Source organism: Mustelus asterias, chromosome 12 (genome assembly GCF_964213995.1).
Source record: "Mustelus asterias chromosome 12, sMusAst1.hap1.1, whole genome shotgun sequence".
In the NCBI taxonomy this organism is placed as follows: Eukaryota; Metazoa; Chordata; class Chondrichthyes; order Carcharhiniformes; family Triakidae; genus Mustelus; species Mustelus asterias.
Genome location: NC_135812.1, coordinates 26,774,565 through 26,796,637, shown reverse-complemented (window position 1 = coordinate 26,796,637; position 22,073 = coordinate 26,774,565). Strand labels below are relative to the sequence as shown.

Genomic DNA, 22,073 nt, shown 5'->3' with positions numbered 1-22,073 from the left:
AGCTGATTGAAGCTTTAGGTAAACCAATCTTTTGATCTAGCTGGTACAGTATCATTTGTACTTAAAATTAACTTATTAACTCTCTCACTACACAGTGGCTGTGAAATACAATGTAATTATTACCACCAATAGATGCAACAGCTGAGCTCATTCGCATGTGCAGTGAGCCTATGACATGTTACTTTTGCTCTGAGTTATATAAATACACACATTTCCTTTGGTCAACTACTTGAGGAAGAATCAAAAGTACCACCATTCACACAAATGACTGGAATTTGTTCAAGATCTCCTCTCCATAGTTTACTCAGTATGTGGTTTAATATCTCAATTTGAGATACTAAATCCAAACTTTTATTAGTTCAGTTAGACGTTAAAATATCGGATACCATTACCCAGTTTGTGTGTATTGGCTTAACCCCTTTTTACCAGTACAGATGAGGGAGGCCACTAAGCCCATCTGGCTCATCAATCCACAGAAAACTACCATATTCCCCCACTCTCATCCAATTCCCTCATGATTAACTTGGTCACCACCACCCCACCTATTAAATTATCCCTCATGAGGAAATACAGTCCAGAATTTGCTTAATATTTTAGATATGCCAAATTTCACCTGAGCTTGTCATATTTAATTGTATTAGGGATGAGTAATAAATGCTGGCCCAGTCAGCGATACACATTCTGTGAAAGATTTTTTTAAAAGTGTGATGGAACAGTTTTTCATTAATATATTGCTGATGTCAATGTGCTAATTATTAGTAAACAATTATGAAGAAAATCCTGAAGTGCTAAGACACTGGCGTTTGACTAGCAACTTAAGTCAACGTCTGTTTCATCAGTAGAAGCACAGTGCTGTTCCCTGACAGCAAGTGCAAACATAAAAAATGAGAACAATCCAAAGAATTGCAATATCTTTTTTAGAATTTCAACAATTAACAAGTCACATGCAACATTCATACCAACACAAATGCAAAGTTGAGAAGATTTACCTTAGTGGTGTCATGCTTCTTCAAGATATGATTTACAATGTCAGCTGTCCCCATGTGCAGTTCCTAAAGAAAGTGAATAAAATCTTGGTAAACAGCTCAGATAGACATCTTCAAGTGGAGACAAAGCTTTGAGATAGAAATCAAGGATGTCCTAATTATGCAGCACTCCTGCATGGAATTGTTGATGAAAAAGGAAAGGTAACAAGTCAAGCCCCAGTTTTTGTTATTAGGAAAGGGGAAAAGCTGTTAATATTATTCAATTTCATTATTCTGTTCTTTAAATTGACTATGTTATTTTTTTCCCTTTCTGCCTGAGTTCACAAGTGCAATGCACTGTTCCACAGGCATTATTGGAGATTCCAAAGATAGGTTATCAAAAAATACAATGCCAGTTTCTGCATACACCCAATTCTACCTCAACACCTCTGATGTCTCAAAATTGTCACACTGCTTCTCTGACATCCAGTACTATACGAGTAGAAATCTCCTTCAACTTAATAGTGGGAAGTTGGAAATTACCTGATCCCATGATAGGAGCAGGTGGTTGGGAGAGTAGTGTGGAGCCATATTGGGATGGCTCCCCGGTGTATTTCTGCCACCAAGAAATTTCCCAAGGATGCCTGAAAAGCATATTGGCTTCCCATTCCATGGTGCTGCACTAGTCTTGCTCCCCGAGTTGCAGTTTGAGGGCTGCCATTTAGTTCAGATGCTAGAGTCCAGAGGTGCATGGCAAAACACAGCACATTCCGTCCCCTTCCCACTGATTCAATACCTCTCTTGGGCATCTGACTGAGGTTAAACCTGATGGTCTGCAGCCTTGGTGTCATACTTTGATCCTGAAATAAGCTACTGACCACACATTCACGCCATCAGTAAGGCCACCCTTTTTCCACATCAGTAACATTGCTCTCTACCCTCGCTTCATCTACTGATGACATTTTCATTAATGCTTTTGATTTGATTTTCCCAATGCACTCCCAGCAGACCACCCTCTCTAATCTGAAGGTTATCCAAAATTCTGCAGTCCATGTCCCTAACTTGCACCAAGTCCTGTTTCACCCATCATCCCTGTGCCTGCTAATTTAGTAACTTGGAGTTCATTTGTCAATTAAAGAATATACAAATTCTTAAGAATTGATACTATTACTTACAGGGATACTGTCAGTGCGGTTATCTTTCCAGACTTCCAAAAGTGCAATTATCATTTCTTCTAATTCAGTGCGAGACAAAGCTCCATCTCGGTCAGTGTCAAATACCTTGAAACAGACTAATAAAACAAAGAACTCGTCACTTTTTAATAAAAAGCTAGAAATTTGAAAAATGCCCACAAGGTATTAAAACAAGGAAGACACTACAAATGCCAAAAAATTGATATAAAACAAATGAGTGGAAATAAGACAGCAAGTCAATAGCTGCTACAAAGAGAAAAGACTGGTTATGATGATTAAGTAGTGTGGGTATAAAAGTCAAACTCTTTTTACAGACATGATTGATCTATTGTTACTTCCTTCTTTCTTCATTTTTATTTTATAGAAAACATTGCAATAATATTTTCAAAATGTATAAATCAAAACTTTGCTTATTTGGACTTGTACTGTGGAATAGAACAGACTAAAAAAATGCCGTGCAACACTTCTTCAGTCTTGTATCTTAGCTATGCAGTATACCATTTAAATATATTTGGGTGGCACGGTAGCACAGTGGTTAGCACTGCTGCTTCACAGCTCCAGGGACCTGGGGTCGAATCTCTACTCGAGTGACTGTCTATGTGGAGTTTGCACATTCTCCCTGTGTCTGCGTGGGTTTTCTCCGGGTGCTCCGGTTTCCTCCCACAGTCCAAAGATGTGCAGGCTAGGTTGATTGGCCATTCTAAATTGCCCCTTAGTGTCCCAGGATGCATGGGTTAGAGGGATTAGTGGATAAATATGGAGGGACATGGGGATAGGGCCTGCGTGGGATTGTGGTTGGTGCAGACTCGATGGGCCAAATAGCCTCTTTCTGCACTGTAGGATTCTATGATCTTATTCCTGTTCCAGGGTATAAAGCATCATTAGTCACTGTAGCCTTAACTGTTTCAACATCAAGATATCTCTAAGTAGAATGAAAGTTCATCTAAGTGGAATCGGCTGCCATCAGTGGTGGTGGAGGCAAACTCAATAGGGACTTTTAAGAGACTCCTGGATGAGTACATGGGACTTAATAGGATGGAGGGTTATCGGTACACCTAGAAGGTAGGAATACGTTCGGCACAACTTGTGGGGCCGAAGGGCCTGTTTGTGCTGTAGTTTTTCTATGTTTCTAAGTAGTTGATCAAGGATGGAATCCAACAGAGATCGATGAAACTCTGTCTCTTGGCTATAAATCTACTGTATATTAGCACAGACACACAAACTAGTTTCTACAATCCATAGCAAAAAAAATCTTTACAGTCTGCACTAATCAGCACATTCTTTCTTTATTTATTGGTGACCCTTCTAAACTATGAACAGTTTTCAAACTTATCTTTAAAAGTTTATATTTTTACCCATTTAAAATCTTAATTTTTTAATATAAAAACATAGTTTCCACATATTAAACCATATTAAACTGCACAATTTCCAAAAATAGAGGCCACTAGCACAAACAAATTAACTTTAAAAAAAAAATCAATCACATAATTGCTGAATCTACCAAAACTTACATTTCTGCCGTTCAGCAAGAGGTCCTCTACAGCAAGCAGAAAGGCCGCAAGAAATTTCTTTGAAGTCTATGTGATTGTCACGATTTTCATCAAAAGCGCTGAATAGACCTGTAAGGGATGCCCATATAAGTTGACAATACAGTTCATAAGAGGGTATTTACAGTAATACCTTGCATATAGATTAATTTCAGATATACATTTTGTACTATCAGTGACAATTAGAATCATAGATTCCATACAGTACAGAAGGGGGCCTTTCAGCCCATCGAATCTGTACCAACCACAATCCCACCCAGGCCCTATTCCTGTAACCCCACACATTCACCCTGCTAATCCCCCGACACGAGAGTCAATTTAGCATGGCCAATCTACCTTTGGACTGTGGGAGGAAACCGGAGCACCCCGAGGAAACCCACGCAGACACGGGGAGAAAGTGCAAACTCCACACAGACAGTGACCCGAGCTGGAATGGAACCTGGGTCCCTGGCACTGAGAGGCAGCAGTGCTAAACACTGTGCCACTTGTCCTGATGTGAATGGAATCCAGGTTTATATTAATATTGTTTTATCTTTTGATTTCCATGGTATTGCTCACAAGGAATTCCAACTGATTTATGCAGTAGATACTTTAAAATCAAGTATTAACTAAAATTAGAATTTATCTTTATAGACTTGTATTAATTCAAGGGTTGAATCAAATCCACCATAGTGCCTGTGTAATACAGTTCGAGTATCCTCTCAGGGTCAACTGCATTTCAGATAATTTAGGTTTTTGGATAACGCATATAATCTTACATTATGATAGCCTAAGACTAGCCCAGCTATTGTCAAAAGGAAATAAAATGGCTAAATACAGGGTACCTGTAATATTTTTATTTGGCATGTTCAAACAACTGGATTCCCTGCATTAAAGGCAGATGATATTCAAAAAAATTGTGGTTTTTGGATTCATGGATAAAGGACACTCAACCTGTAATCTGTAATGTATTGAAAATGGTGAGTGATCCCAGAGTTCTGGAGGGGCTGCAACTGCAGTTAATATTGTGACTGTATAGGCAGGTGCATTACAACAAAGTGACAGCAACTAAAATTAAAAATGAAAGCTCAATAATTCCTGTATCAAATAGCAATTTGAAAAAAAAGTCTTCTCCCAGGAATCAGACAAAGAGAAAAGTAACCTGGTTGGTAAATATCTGTACATCTTTAACAGTGAACAATATGAATCATTGTAGCTAAATACAACTCATTTTGATATAGTGTCCTTAGCAGAGAAAAATGTTCCAAGGCTTTCCACAGGAGCATTATCAAACAAAATATGACAGTGAACCACATAAGGAGGCATTATGACAGAAATAAAAAACATTGGTCAAAGAGATAGGTTTTAGAGGAGCATTGGGGCAAAAGGATGTAATTCTTAGCTTGGAACCCTAGCTCAGAGCATGGGTGCTATTGGTGGAGTAGTGAAAATCAAGAATGTGCTAGGCTAGATTTGGAGGAGCAGGGAGAATGCAGAGATTTGTAGACATTGAGGAGGCCACAGACGTAGTGAGGGAGAAAACCATGGAAGGATTTAAATAAAAAAGGAGTCTTAAAAATCCAAGCATTTCCAGGTCAGGAGCCAATGTAAGTCGTTGAACAGAAGTCATGGATGATTGGGAATTGGTGCTGAGTAGGACAAAGGCAGCAAAGGTTTGGACGAGGTCAAGTTTGCAGAGGGTGAGAGGAGGAAAACCAGCCAGAAAAGCATGGGAATGATCTGGTCTAAAAGTAACAACAATGGACAATAGTTTCATCAGCGTTTGAGCTGAGGCTGATACAGGGGACGGGTGATGTGATGGGCTTGGAAGTAGACAGTCTTGGTGTTCGAGAGGATATTGGGTAGGACACTATATCAGTGAATATTTTGAAGTAGTGCAATCAGAATAAAATTCGAGCCAAAATAAAAGTGCGACATTGACAGTTATCATTGAGACAAAGTGACAAAACAGAATGCAGATCATAATGCAGGTCCACTAATTGCCACCATGAGGACAACTTTGGAGTCAGAACAGCACCAACTGGTGCCCACTCCTCCTCACCCCAACCCCATGGGGTAGAAAATGAAGATGTCCTGCCGGTGACTAGAATTATGCACCTGCACCCCAACTAATTCTGGTCCATTTTCCCCCCACTCTTCCATTGTGCAGGCAGATGGCATTGAGCAAGCAAGCATCATGTGAGGCACCTGAAGTGGAAGACTCCAAACAATCAAGGGCAATAATGAGTCAGTGATAATCTTAATGGACCAAAATTTGAGGAATAGATTTTCAATGAGCAAATTAAAAACCACTTGCAAATGTGACAGCCTCTGCATCCAACCTTGTTTGCCGAGCAGAAATCTGGTCACATACCTTTCATCAACCAACAAACATTCAGTCCAAGCCTAGCACAAAGGGAGTGCTCCATCCTCCGAGACATTGCCTTTTGGGTGAAACATTCAACCGAGTTTGGCAGCACCCATAAAAAAAGATAAAAGCACCCGTGATACTTTTCAGAGAGCGGTGAGTTCACCCCAGTGTTCAGTTCAATGTTTATCCCTTGGCCAACATTAGTAAAATAAAATACATGGCCATTGTGTGTTTGTAGGACCTTGCTGTGTACAGATTGAGTGCCATGTTTCCCAACATAACAGTGAGTGGACTTTAGACGTATTTCAATCAGCTGTAAAACTCTGTGGAATATCCTGAGATTGTGAAAAGTGCGACATAAAAGTAAACTGCTGCTTCTTCTTTCCATGCCCTGCTTGAAGGCAAAGAGATCCTGTCTATCTTGGGGTGCAAACCTACTGTAAAACTCATCCCTGTTTTGGGCAATGTTTACTTTCCCCTTCCTCTATCCCAGTGAGGAGAAACAAACCCCCACTGCCACCCAGGTATTCAAATTCATCATTTTCATTTCTTTCTCCAAGTGGAAAACCCTGTTCTCCGTGAGCTGAAGCCATTTTAGCTGAAGCATATGCCATTTTAGAATTCATAACACCATCTTTTGATATGTGGAATGTAACTCTATCCCCTCCAACCAGGATTTAATTGCCCCTCCCATCCCTTGAGAAACAATTCATGTTTCAAACCAGTCTAATTCTTCAAACTGAATCAATTTGGCATGCTTAATAAAAACCTATCTTCCAAGTCTTCTTTACACCAGGTCCACCCAATCGCCCTCCCCGCTCTTTCCTCCACATTAAAGAAATGGACTCTTTCCTAGTATCATTGACTGCGCATTGTTCTCTGCTGCTTTCTTTCCTCCTCGTCCCTTCCTCATCTTCTAGGTCAAGCACTTGAACTGTGATTGCACTCCTACATAACAACCAAATAATCCATAACAATGGATTATTATGGACCTTTACTCAGACATCACAGCATCTAAATTTGCAATAAATTTGAAAGCACCAATTTAGGTTGGAGAGCCATATGTTCCAAAGCATTAGTCACCACAGTTTGACCTTAGTTGGGTTCTGGTTGAGCAGTTCACTCCTAGTCTACATATTTCTCAGTAAAATGCTTCCAATATGCATTACTCGCTCAGTAAAAAGCCTCCATTACCTTCAGTTAAAGATGGATGAATAGGTGGAGAAACTAAAGGAACAAATGTTTCCAAATCAAAACGTCCAGTCCTTGACTGAGCCTTTAATAGCCAGTAGCGTTTCTCAAGATCAATTATATCTGATTCTTCCACTGTGAATAGAAGTAGATACATTATCAAATCACATGCACACAAAGTCTGGGGTTCAACACAAAATTTTAAAGTGACTGATATAAAACTGTTGGTTATAAAATCAACATCAAATATATCCTTAAAATGGTAGCAATTTCTGATTTGTTAAATGCATGAGACTGCACCATTGTCTATTCAACTTTATTTACTGAATTCAAAGAAACATTTCCAAAATTATTACAAATACTTACCAACATGCTTAAAACAATCATCATTCTTGTTCTATTTTTCCCCAAACTTAGGACTTATGACAAATTGCCTTTGTATAGTGCTTTTAATGAAAAAATGCCTCAAGACACTTCAGTGATGGAGAAATGGACAGTCAAATGAGATATTAGGCACACTGACCAAAAAGATAGATTTTAACTGAAGTCTTAAGGTTGGAGGTAGAAAGATATGGGGATGGAATTCTAGAATGTGATATTTAAGCAGCTAAAAAGCATAGCTGGCAAAACTGGGGCATAAGAATCCAAAGACAGAGGAAAGGAGAATTTGTGGGGTGAGGTGGTTGCAGAAATAGAGGAGCTTACAGAGGTAGTGAGCAGCAAGGCCATAGCATGATTTAAAGACAAGTATGAGAATTCGAGACATCACAGAGCTGGGAGACAATGACAGCCAATAAAGACAGGGTGATTCATAGAATTCCATCAGTGCAGCAGGCCATCCGGTGCATTTAGTCTGCACCGACCCTCCAAAAGAGCATCCCACCCATACCCACCCCCCTGCCCTATCCCTGCGCATTTATCATTGTTAATCCACCTAACACTCTCGACAGATGCTGCCATACCTGCTGACTAACTCCAGCACTCTGTTTCACTGTCATGTTGCTTTTAATTCCTCAGGTGTCTGTTGTGTCCAATTAGCTGAAGTATCTGCCTATGTAACAGTGACTATAGTCTAAAAATAAATCATTGACTGGTTTAGAATGTCCTGAAGACATGAAGGGTGCTGTATAAATGCAACTTGCTTCCTTTTTGGCTTCTAAGTTGGCCTGTCCCCTTGAGGCCACAACAACTTAAACTAGGGTGGTACGGTGGCACAGTGGCTAGCACTGCTGCTTCACAGCGCCGGGGACCCGGGTTGGATTCCTGGCTTGGGTCACTGTGGGTTTGCACATTCTCCCCGTGTCTGCGTGGGTTTCCACCGGGTGCTCCAGTTTCCGACCAGAGTCCAAAGGTATGTGGGTTAGTTGGATTGGCCATGCTAAATTGCCCCTTAGTGTCAGAGGGACTAGCTGGGTAAATGCATGGGGTTATGGGGATAGGGCCTGGGTGGGATTGTGGTCGGTCCAGATTCGATGGGCTGAATGGCCTCCTTCTGCACTGTAGGATTTTATGATTCTAACCTACATTTCTTTGGACTATGGGAGGAAACCGGAACACCTGGAGGAAACCCACGCAGGTGGGGAGAATATACAACCGTCACACAGACAGCCACCCAAGGCCGGAATCAAACCTGGGTCCTGCCGCTGTGAGGCGGTTGTGTTAATCACTCTGTCACCATGCCGCTCCAATGTGCGAGCTGGTCTTGAAGCAATTTTATAAAGCGAGAAAGATGGGAGGATTGCCCAGTACAGCATTGGAATTAATGCATCTGGGTACCACGAGCAAAAACCTGAATGAAAAGGTCTTGATTTGAGGAAATGAACAGCATGAATTTGGAAGTCTACATGTTTCCAGCCACAGAAATTCCATTAGAACACAATAAATTACTTATTTATGAAGCCAATGCAGAAGATTTCAAATCTCTGCCCAGCAATGTAATGATGCAATGGCAAGGAAAATTGATCAGTACAAGAATTACTGTATAAGTAGCCCATCTAAGCATTTAAAATGTAAAAAAGAATTGACAAACTATTTTAGTAACCTGACATTTTGGGAGGATGGTATAATGAAGACAAAAATTCAATTGTACAACTAACAGATTGCATCATCACACACAATATGATCTTTGTAACAAATATGAATGCCAATTAATTAGTTTTTAGTGCAAACTGAGAAGTTATAGTTCACACACTTGTATTCCCATCAAACATTTGAATGAGGACTCCCAAACTAGGTAAGGATTGCAAAAATATCTTGCATCAACCCTGTATAGATCACATAACTTAAAGATGGCTTACTGAAAACGAGTAACCCATGTTGAATAACATATCCACAAGAAAAATAACACATTTTTGATTTGACGACAAGTTTTAAGGAATCAAAACAGTTTTGAATTCTCATTTCCACATAAAATGGTGATTAAAAATCCATTAGATGTGCCTGTACAATACAGAACTAATTTGAATTTCACCAAGAACTCGAGAGCTAATAAAATGGTTGATATAAATAGGAAATTGTCAGGATACTTCAATGCAATTTGGAGACAAGTATGTCCTCTTCCATTCTTGTGCAGTGATGCAGAATTGAGAGCTATGCCACCTGCCTATAACAGGATCCATAGCTTCAGTAATAATGTAACATATACCAAAATGGTTATGCACGAGTGAAAGGTATATACAGTAGGTAAGGAAGGGGACAAGAAAACAAATTTTATTACAAGTTTAAAATAATAATGACGTTAGTTCAATTTGTTCTTTGGGAGAGCTTTTAAGAATCACAACAACATTCTAAAGATAGAAAATCTGAATTTTCAAAGCAGGTTTCACAGCAATAGTTATTACATAATATTATGCAATCAAAAATGAAACCAGTGCAAATGGAGAAGCAATAACGGATAACAAAGTGGCATTCACTACATAATGGAAATTGTTGATCAACAATAACAAAGTTGGGAAACTGGTTTAGAGCAAATATTCCAGGTTAGAGCAATCAAATTGATCGTGATTTGGCAGGGCTGCCTCAATGCAATCACCTGAAATGTATGGTTTGTTACTGGAATAACTGGGCATTCTCTGTCATGACAATCAGCATTGGTCCTTAGTGACCATTACCTGCACACAGTGTGAACTTGCCATATTTACTGAGACAAGGCTGACTATTCAAGACAGTATTTTCATGAAAATAAACAGTTTTCAGTCCATTCATTAATGCAGGTGACACACCACAGAGCTTCATTTATTGAGCTTCAATTGTAAAAATTCACTTCAGGTTTGATGAACTTGCTAAAACTTTGGTGTGCAACTCACTCTGGAGCTACTGGTGTTATTGCATGGGAAGGTCACTACACAGTTTAGACAGATATATTGCAAAGCTTCCAATAAAAATAATTTTATTTATCGTTTTAGAATTAAATTGCCAAATTAGCACCAATGTCTGGGTGTGTCCATACATAAATTGATATAAACAAAAGAATGGTCGGGGATTACCCAGATTCATTTCATAAGAGTGTCACGGCCAGCGGACAGCAGAATTAGCCAGGAAAAGTGAATTCATCAAGTCGACTGAGCAAGCAATCAAATTGAGGAGGAATTCTCAGAGCAAACCAGGTCATAAAAATAATTGCACAATGCATAAAAAGTGAATGATGATCAAAGTGTGAAATAAAGGTTTAGGTTGAAGCTGAAATATCAAACTTAAAATATTTTTACTTTTTGAAATCTTTGGAATTATCATAAAGTGGAGAAAATGATACTCCTGTCTTCTAAAATTAGTTTTTCAGATTATTCAACAGTAATTACGACTTAGTGCACCATTTGTTAGTTTTTTTCAGTAATGACTGCGAATGCTGACAATTGCTCATTCGTTCCAACTGCAGATTCTGGGTCACTATAATTATTCCTCGTGCCCTCTAGCTGTTGAGCTGAACTTCTTTACATAATTTGCTTAGTCAAAGAACAGTACAATACAGCACAGGAACAGGCCGTTCGGCCCACCAATTATGTGCTGACGCAGATGCCTCTCTAATCTATTATTTTCTTGCCTCGAAGTGATCCATGTCCCTCTAATTCCTGCCTATTCATTTACCTATTCAGATGCCTCTTGATTGCTGTTGTAAAATCTGCTTCCACCACTTCCTCCCGCAGCGCGCTCCAGGCAATCACCACACTCTGTGTGAAAACCTTGCCTCTTACATATCTTTTAAACTATCCCCCGTCACTCTCATCCTATGCCCCCGAGTAATTGATCCTTCGAACCTGGGAAAATGACTGAATATCCACTCTATCCAAGCCTGTCATTATCTTGTAAACCTCGATCAGATCCCCTCTCATCCTTCGACGCTCCAATGAAAACAAACTTGAACAAGTTTGTTCAACCTTTCTTCATCATCCATATCCACCAAACTAGGCAATATCCTGGTAAATCTCTTCTGCACCCTTTCCAATGTATCAGCAACCTTCTGGTAGTGTGGCGACCAGAATTGTATACAATACTCCAAATGCAACCAAACCAAAGTCTTATATAGCTGCAACATGATTTTCCAAGTCCTATACTCAACGCCCTGACTGATGAAGGCCAGCATGCCATACACAGTCATTCAAATGATGTCAGGCATAGCTATCAAGAACTATAATAACCTTGCCTGTACATTTTTTTAATTCATTAATCGTGAGCAACCCAAAGATGTATGCATGATTGAATTCAATTTACTTTCATAAGATACAACCACAATCAACATAAACCTTTGTCCATGATCCTGAATGTCTTTATAATCACTTTCTCAACTTTCCATGATTTGTACATCCAGGCGGCTGTTCCTGAACCTGGCGTAAAAATGCACCCTTTATTTTATATTGCCTTGCCTTGTTCTTCCTACAAAAATGTACCACATATTTCTCCTGCTCTTCCACTGGCCTCATGAAAACAAATAAAGGTAAATCTAATTGGTTCTGTGCAAGTCTTCTGACACCAAACTCTTTTTTCCATTAGGTTAACCTGAAAGGAAAGCAATAGTCAATGCCCCATTCAGGCCAATGTTTAAATTGCAGTCAAGCTTCATTGAAGCCCAATCAATCTCCATACTTTTAGTAAGCAAATTTCCCAATTCCTCAATTATTCCTTGTGCCCTCTAGCTGTTGAGCTGAACTTCTCTACATAATTTGCCTAGTCAAAGAACAGTACAATACAGCACAGGAATAGGCCCTTCGGCCCACCAAGTCTGTGCCGACGCAGATGTCTCTCTAATCTAATATTTTCTTGCCTCCAAGTGGTCCATGTCCCTCTAATCCCTGCTTATTCATTTATCTATTCAGATGCCTCTTGAACGCTGTTATAGAATCTGCTTCTACCACTTCCTCCCGCAGCATGTTCCAGGCATTCATCACCCTGTGTGTGAAAACCTTGCCCCATACATCTCTTTTAAACTATCCCCTGTCATAGACAGGTTAAATATCAACAAATTTGGAAAGAGGCCCGGACCAGGGTGAGCAAATTCCACATGCAAATTTACTTGCCCATTCACCCAGGTGCAAGACGAATCATTAATAGTGTTTCATTAGGTGAATTATTTTCATTCGTTCATGGGATGTGGGCATCACTGGCTGGGCCAGCATTTATTGTCCATCCGAGGGCAATTTTAAGAGTCAACCATATTTCTGTGGACCTGGAGTTGCATGGCAGATTTCCTTGCCTAAAGGACATTGAATATCGTAGGATATGGACTGAAGGCAGGCAAATAGAGTTGGGCCCAAATCTTCAGGTCTCCAGATTGTGAGACACCAAACTTACGACAGATGATGTGTCAAGATCCTTGGCATGTGGACATAGGTGGGAATTGCCCAGGATGCTTAAACTTCTAATAGTCATTTCCCTGCTGCCCAGGACCCTCTGCGAAAGTCCCTGACTCTACCCTCTCCCTCCACTCCCCCCTCACCCACCAACCCCTTATGCACCCTCCCCAGCTCATCCAACTGTCCATTCACTCACTCACCAATTCCTCTACTCAATCATCCACTCGCTCATTCATTCACTAACTTGGACTCAAAACTAGACCTTGAAATTTACTTGAATAGGGCAGCTGGTGCATAAAAAGGGCTGCGCGCTCTCTTCCCCAGACTCTACTGTGACCTCTTGGAGTTTCACAGGAGATACTGCGCTGTCCATTTAAGCTGCAGCTGGGATTTAGCATCAGGTCCGGAAAATCTGCAGCACTGTCACTGACCAGGAGAATCAGGCATTAGGAGTCCAAATCAGTGGGCTGAATGGCCTAAATTATTTGGCGCATGTCAGATGGCATTAGTATGCAATGTGATGCACATTTGGGGGGGGGGGGGGGGCATGCTGCTTGTCATAACTATTCAAGAAAAATAGCAGCCAACATCAGTTAAACCAGTCACTTTTAAATGCAAACATTAATTTAAGCTGGAACCAAGATTTGAAATTAGTTATCTCCAAGTCTTATTCCAAATAAAAGTCAAACTCCCTGCTCTTCTTCCTACACAATGTAACTAACTCAAAAATAATTTACAATGTATTAGATATGAATTACAAAAGAAATTCAATTACTTTACAACATTTTCTGTCGCTGCCTTGGAGCATATATGGTTACATATTCAATATACATACAAATGTATTGTGAAGACTGCAATAAAACTTTAGTTGGCAAAGGAAGTAAAAACACGAATACAAATATGCAATAAGGTCAGCAAGATATCTATAAAAAATTAAAATAAAATTCTACACAATGTTAAAAAACTAATTTTGCAAATTAAGATAATGACTTGGATTTTATGGTCAGCTGAAAAGCAATTGTGCTTGCCTATGACTTTGGAGGAAGCTGCCCACAAGGGCCCAATGATCTATGTGGTGCAGATCTCCTCTTTCCTAATATCTGTTGACAAGTCAAGGTGATTGTCCAGCAATATTAATATAATCGAGCAGAACAAGCAATCAAACATACTTAAGTATTCTCAGTCAGGAAAGCGGGAATCAAAAGACATAGAATGATGAGGCCGGGATGGATTTGCCCAGCTTTTTGTGGGCAGAACTTCCCTGGGCAGTTTTCCATATTTCAGGTAATTGTCAGTGCTGTAGTTGTGCTGGGACAGCTTAGTCAAGGGCTTGATAAATCTGGAGGACAAAACTTTAGCGCTATTGCTGGAATGTTGTCTGAGCCCATTCCCTTTGTAGCATCCAATGCCTTCAGTCGATTCTTGGTATCACGAGGAGTGAATCGAATTGGCTGAAGTTTGACATTTGTGATGCTGGGGTCCTCAGGAAGAGGCCAAGATAGATCATCCACGTATCACTTCTGGTCCATGTATGACTTGATGCCATGAGACTTGACAGGGTTCAAGTCCAATGTTGAGAACGAGCGCTATTCCCTCCTGACTGTACACCACTGCGCTGCCACCTCTGGTGAGTCTGTCCTGTTGGTGGCATAGGACATAGGTAGTATAGGAAACTACAGACTAGTGAGTCTCATGCCTGTGGTTGGGAAACTACTGGAGGAGATTTTGAAGGAGAGAATCTATCTCCATTTGGAAAGGCAAGGTTTGATCAGGGATAGCTAGCATGGTTTTGTCAGAGGGAGGTCATGCCTAACAAATTTGACTGAATTTTTTCAGCATGTAACCAACTGTGTAGATGAGAATTGTGCGGTTGATGTAGTTTACATGGATTTCAGCAAAGCACATGAGATACAGGGTGATCTGATAAGGTGGATTCTTAAGGGCGATGACAGATAGCTGCTTCAGTGTCTGGACAGCGGTGACCAGTGGCGTACCACAGATCCGTGCTGGCCCCCTATTGTATGTCATTTATATAAATGACATAGATGACTACGTGGGGGATAGGATCAGTAAGTTTGCCGATGACAAAGACTGGCAGGGTGGTTAACAGTGAGGTTGAGTGTCTTGGGTTACAGGAAGATATAGATGAGATGATCAAATGGGCGGACAAGTGGCAGATGGTTTAACCTGAAACGTGTGAGATGAATACACTTGAGGGAATAATTTGACAAGGTAGTATGATATGAAAGGTCTGACACTGGAAAGTTCCAAAGAACAAAGGGACATTGGTGTGTTTGCCCATAGATTTCTGAAAGCAGAAAGGCAGGTTAATAGGGTGGTGAAAAAGCCATATGGCACACTCGCCTTTATCAATCGGGGTATAGATTACAAAAGCAGAGAGGTCTTGATGGAATTGGATAGAACTTTGGTGAAGCCACAGCTGGAGTACTGTGGGCAGTTCTGGTTGCCACATTATAGGAAAGATGTGATTGCACTGGAAGGGGTGTAGAAGAGATTCACCAGGATGTTGCCTGGGATGGAACATTTAAGTTATAAAGAGAGGTTGGACGGGCACGGGTTGTTTTCTCTGGAGTAGAGAAAACTGAGGGGCAACCTGACTGAGGTGTTCAAGATTATGAGGGACATGGGCAGGATGGATTGGGAGCAGCTGTTCCCTTTAATTGAAGAGTCAGTTATGAGGGGACACGAGTTAAAAGTGAGGGGTGGGAGGTTTCGGGGGGATTTGGGGGAAAACCTTTTTACTCAGAGGGTGGTGACGGTCTGAAATGCACTACCTGGGATGGTGGAGGAGGCAGGTTGCCTCACATCCTTTAAAAAGTACATGGAAAAATACTTGGCACGCCATAACATTCAAGGCTACAAGACCAGGTGCTGGCAAGTAGGATTAGGTGGGCAGGTCAGGACCTTTCACGCGTCAGTGTAGACTCGATGGGCCGAAGGGCCTCTTCTGCACTGTATTATTCAGTGATTCTGACATACCCAGGAATGTTGATGTTTCTGGGATAAGTCTTTACGGTATGATTCCATGATTATGACTATATCATGCTGTTTCTTGACAGGTCTACGGGACAGCTCTCCTAACAGTAGCACAAACCCCCAGATGTTAGTAAGGAGGACTTTGCAGGGTCGACAGGGCTACATTCGCCATTGTTGTTTCTGGTGCCTAGGTTGATGAATGATCCTTTTTGTAGGCTTTGTAGCAGTTTGATCAAATGGAATGGATTGCCAGAGCGTTTCAGAGTCAACCATGGGGCTGTGGGTCTGAATTCACATGTCAACCAGGCAAGGACAGTAGACGAACTTCCCTAAAGGGAGCCAGATGGGCCTTCATGACAGTCAACAATGGTTTTATGGTCACTATTACCAAGACCAACATTTTATTCTAGATTTATTAACTGCCCCCTGATGGAATTCAAAACAGAGCTTTAGCCTGGGCCACTGAATTACTGGTCTGGTAACATCATCACAAAATGGTGTACTTTCAAGGGGTTTTACAGAGGCACTATTGGGTAAAAGGGAAAGTTATCAGCTCAGTGATTTCTATCTGATTGCAGTGTGGGGGAACTTCATCAATGCACCCTGTCAAGGAGCATAACATCACTGACAGTAACTTCTGGATTTCTGCATTTAACTGTACATATGTGGACTCCAGATGTTGCCAGCAGGTTGAGAGTAGTAATGTTGGCAAATGGTGTTTTTTCTACTCAGTACTGATTATCCAGGGTTGGTCGGTGGGGGGCGGGTGTTATATATTACACACGCACACACAGTGGAGACCATATATTATCTGTAGTAGAGGTGATAAATTATATAGTCAAATGAGGAAAATGGGAAGACAAGTTGCTGCCAGGTTTTCAAAGCATTTTGAGATCAGCTGGCAGATGACCAAAGTTTTGCTCTCCCTTTCTGTGGGCATTGCTTGTATCAATTTGACTAAGACTAGGAACTAGATGGAGTAGGGAAATCACCATGACCATGTACGTTCCAATTCACTGAACTGCTTGATTTTATGCAAGATTTTATCATGAAACAAAAATAAAATTCAGTTCCTTTCTGTATTGAGCATCTGATATGATTCAAGATTTTTTTCCACTTAAATTGAATTTTGCAACTGAGACACTATACTTACCTCAAGAATAAAACAGTCCGGAGTTTATGTGAAACAAATGTTATCCACTGGGTGTTCCTGTGATACCACTACGTTTTTAAAGATGGAACTCATTTCATACAATTTGCTATCTTGAAAATCCCCCAAGCAGAGATCCCCTAAATAGGTATGTGGGTGGAGAGTTGGGTAACAGGAAAGAGAGAAATGTGGGTTTTTTTTTTGCAGCTGGTTACAGGGTTGAACAGGTTAATTGCATGTCTGACATCTCGACATACAATGTCTGGAAAGTCTACTATTAATACATGCACAGGTGTGATGGGCTGAATTGCCTCCTTCAGAGCTGCATCATTCCATGACTCTGCACATTGAGCTGACAGTCAGGTTAATTTTAATGAAAACATATTTACTTCAGTCAGTTCGATATGACACTGATAGCTGCCTAACTGATCCAACTTTGCTGCTACAAAAGGCTGGAGCTGTAGGCGGTTACTGCAGGAACAGCCAACAGATAAAATGCTTTCTTATTTTAAAAATCTGCAAACCATATTTGTAAATAGAGTTTAACAAATAAAACCAATCCTAAGTGCTCTTTTGCTAACCATTTTGAATGCTTATACTAGTTATGTATTTCTAAAGTTAGGTTCCATCCATGTGAGATGCAGCAAATCCATGGGTGATGATGGGATTGTTTCACATGGCGCACTTCTATTGACGGTTGAAGAGATCAATCCATGAGAAGCAGGTTCTAAGTCTGCATATGAGGCAGTTACCGGGTGTCACTGTGGGGTGCTATTTTCAACACTGGCATCTGCTGTAGACAATGGTGGGGCACATAGACTCATTATTTATAATGAGCATCGGGTTTTAGAGAAACTGAAAATCTTGCTACGTTATGTGGCTGTGTGCTATCTCATGTTGCAGCTGGTTCTGCAGCATCTATCTTGATATCCAAACACATTACTGAAATTCAATCATTAAATAAACAAGTATGGAAGACAACACCATGCAAGAATTCAGCACACATTATTTACCACAAAAGCAATTTACATTTTTTTAGCTTATAATTTTCCTTCACAAATCTTGAATACAACTTTCAATAATTTTAATATTTTTGGATTTTTTTCCCTCAGCATTAAGCCTTGGGGAAGATTTTCTATTGAATTATTTATATATTCTAATAAATAATTCATAGATGTTTCCAAATTGTCCATCACAGCCCAAAAGGGTAGTAATTATGGAATTATTTACAAATGCCAAGTTCCACTTGATAAACATATGCAACTCAATACATAGCTTCACAATAAATCTAGCAAAAGCTAGAATAGAGTTCAAACAGCAATGTGTTCAGAATGTTATTTCATAAATATATTTTGTAGCAATTTTAATGCTCTGAAGTTTTTGCATTATTTGTCTCAGAAGGGGTATTTTCTTTCCCAATTTAAGCTTCTTCATTCTTACCAATCATGTGGCTGCACTCTCAGCACCAAATGAATTTTTGTACCTCATTACTTTTCCCCAAAGCATAACTGGGCTATTTGCCACACAAGTTGTATAGAACAGAAAATTTTTGAACTAAATTTTATGCAAGTGTTTGTATTCATTTGGTTTCCTTCTGCTCCCCACACAAGCACTATTCAAAATGGACTTCCTTACCTCCATTTCTGAGGATAGGCTGTTCACCAATATCTACGTTTAACCCACCAATTTTCACAGCCAACTTGATTTCACCCCACTATACTACCTATGAGCATTGTATTCCATTTTCCCAATTTCTGTTGCCATTGCATCTTGTCCTGATAATGTTATCTTCAACATATTTGCTTCCAATATATTTTCTTTTTCCTCAAGTTTAATTAAATAATTTACACAGCCTTCTTCAGAGAACACAATATTCCCCAAAACTATTAAAAAAACATCCATCTTCACATGTGCCCTTGTGTTCTCCTTCATAAAGAACAGTGACTTGTATTTCAATTAGTCACTTTACATCCTTGCAGTCTCAACATGGAGTTCAACAACTTTAGTTTGTAACCACTGCTCCCAGCTTACTGGACAGCAGATACTAGTCATGGTTCCGCTGTTATTACTTACACCTCTTCGACCCATTTTGTTAAATTTCCTTGATCCCATTATCGTCTCCTTTTGTATTGGGCTCTTCTTTCATTTAATTTATTCTGCCTCCCACCCTATCAGAGGTCTTTTGTTCTTTCTTTCACCATCTATCCCACACCCCCTTGCCCATCTCAGCACCTGCTTAAAACCTGTTAAATAACTAACTGCCAATTCTGATGAAAGGTCAGCAATCTGAAATGCAAAACTGTTTCACTCATCACAGCCGCTGCCTTACCTGAGTATTTCCATCATTTTGTGCTTTAATTCAAGATGGATCAAAGGACTCATTACCAAAAAAGAAAAACTTATTCTATTTAGTATCCTCTAAGCTATTTAAAAATCCTCAGACTTGATCCTGAAAATTTTGGCTTTCCCACATTCTGCCATTTCTACATCAGATTTCCTTGGTTTCCATTCTCAATTTTTCTTTATTAAAGCAAAATACTGCAGATTCTGGAAATCTGAAATAAAAGCAGGATGCGCTAGAAAAACGCAGCAGGTCTGACGATATCTGTACTGAGAGAAATAGAGTTAAGGTTTGGCGTCAATATGTAACTTTAACTTTCTCTCTCCACAGATGTGGCCAGACTGGTTGAGCCTTTTCAGCACATTTTATCAATTTTCCTTTGTTTTCTTTCTCTTAGTTCATCTATATGTATTTTCTATTACTTTCTTCCTCCACTTTTGTCTTAGTTGCTCTATTTCACCTGACATTTTACATGCGAACTTAAGAAATAGGAGTAGATTTGGCCCTTTGAGCCTGCTCTGCCATTCAATAAGGTGTGGTTGATCCGTGCTTCAAATTCCACATTCCTTTTTAGCCTAGATAATATTTGATTCCCTTGCCTAACAGGCATCTACGTACTACTGTCTTAAAAATATTCAATGACCACAGCTCTACCACCTTCTAAGGCAGTGAGTTCTAAGTTGCACAACCCTCAAAAGAAAAAACAATTGTCATCTCTGTCCCAAAAGGGCAGCCCTTAATTTTAAAACAGTGCTCCCTTGTTCTGGACTCACCAAGAGGAAACATCCTTCCCAAGTTCACCTTGTTCAGACCATTCAAGATTTTATATACTTCAATCATCTTCCCATGCCCACCCAAGCTCCAATCTGTGTTTCCTTCTCCAAAATTTACATGCTTCCCTATTTCAACATAATCTAAAAGCATGTGGTTAACCTCCACAAGTAGCACTCAGATCCGCCCCAGACGGCAGTGAAGGCCAGGTCACTAGTATATTTAAGACAGAGATAGATAGGTTCTTGATTGGTATGGGGATCAAAGGTTATGGGGAAAAGGCAGGAGAATGGGGTTGAGAAACTTATTAGCCATGATTGAATGGTGGGGCCGACTTGATGGGCCGAATGGCCTAATTCTGCTCCTATATCATATGGTCTTATTGCTTCTCCAGTAGGCCATGTTTTCATTTGTATATAGATTTGTATCCATCACACCTGTTCCAATAATCAGCAAATTAATTAAGAGCCTTGCCTTCACTTTCAAATATATTCATGGTTCAAATCACCCTCTCAAATGTCTTGCAGGCATACGTCTCAGGCACAGGCTTACCCCTCATTGTTCTGCTCTACCAACAGTGGCTTATACTTCAGTCACCTACTTTACTATCAGTGGTCATTCCTTTCGGTCTGCAGCAACCAGCCCTCTAGGATTCCATTCCTCAACACCTCCATTCTACAACTTCCCTCCCTGCTTTTGCCCATAAAGTTCTCTCTCCAACTGTTCTCTGCATCCTCCCAAGTCTGCTCTTCCCTCCATTCATTTATTCTTCCACAGTCATCTAGGCCACTGCAAGATCATTCTATACATGAAGCACAATAAAGGAATGCAGATATGCTGTTTGTTATCCATAGATGCATTTTTACAGGGCAACCCATACAAAAAGTTTCTATGTTTCATTTTCATTGTGTAATAAACCTGAACGAACTGCAGCTTTTCATATTTCATAGGAATTTCACATTCATAACAATGGTATATTACACAGATAACCGAGTGCAACTCTTATATTGTAATACAAATTGAATTTCATTCTTAGTAAAATCAATGGTAAACTTCAGGAAGTACTATTACTTGCAGGGGCATAATGTATACTCATTCACCCACCTGCAGGTGCTATTCTTTCAGGCAGGCAACAGTACAGGCATACCATAATCCAACCTGCACCGATGATACTCGAGTAAGATTTATATCCACCATATTCAAACTAAAGTGCCCTTTGAAACAAACTTAACGAAGACACAAGTTTATCCAATAGCAGAAGACAATAGAACTCCAAAGAATACCCGATTTATACAAATTAAATCTGTCATTTCTACAGCAAAAATGAAGTATTGCAGCATGATGCCCAGAAGGTTACATGGAGAAAATCCATCTGCTCAGAATACTGCTTCAGGAATTAAGAGGATAACGAGACAGGCCGATGATTAGATTGCACAAGCAATTTCTCTAATTGGCATATGATGTCAAAATCTTTTCTGCTGAACGTAAAGGACAAAAAAACCCTATTTAACTTGCACGTGTGAATATTCATTTTGTTACATTATCAGTTGCTTGTAGACCTTCACATTTTTTAATGCATGTAATTGAACACCGAATCAAATTTAGAAACTTGAGGATTGTTGGATCATTCCTAAAATTTACTCATCAATTTAAAGGCCAGTCCCTTTCTGCAGCCAAGTTCAACTTTACAGGGCATTGCATACATGTACTAATATATAAATACTTCAACTCGATTTATCTAAATTACTGTTTTGGTGTTGCTCTCTGAAATTTGGATATCAC

General features: G+C 39.9%; 1 protein-coding gene across 2 annotated transcripts in view; it reads right to left on the bottom strand.

Annotated features, from left to right (window-relative positions):
* The window catches only part of usp32 (ubiquitin specific peptidase 32), a 216,231-nt gene that overhangs the window by 60,439 nt on the left and 133,719 nt on the right, over window positions 1-22,073 (bottom strand). For both annotated transcript variants that reach the window (XM_078224932.1, XM_078224933.1), the window contains exons 6-9: window positions 7,250-7,381; window positions 3,670-3,777; window positions 2,141-2,256; window positions 990-1,052 (exon numbers count right to left, since the gene is read on the bottom strand). In XM_078224932.1, coding sequence (XP_078081058.1) covers window positions 990-1,052; window positions 2,141-2,256; window positions 3,670-3,777; window positions 7,250-7,381 — 419 coding nt within the window. The remainder of the gene's footprint in view (window positions 1-989; window positions 1,053-2,140; window positions 2,257-3,669; window positions 3,778-7,249; window positions 7,382-22,073) is intronic.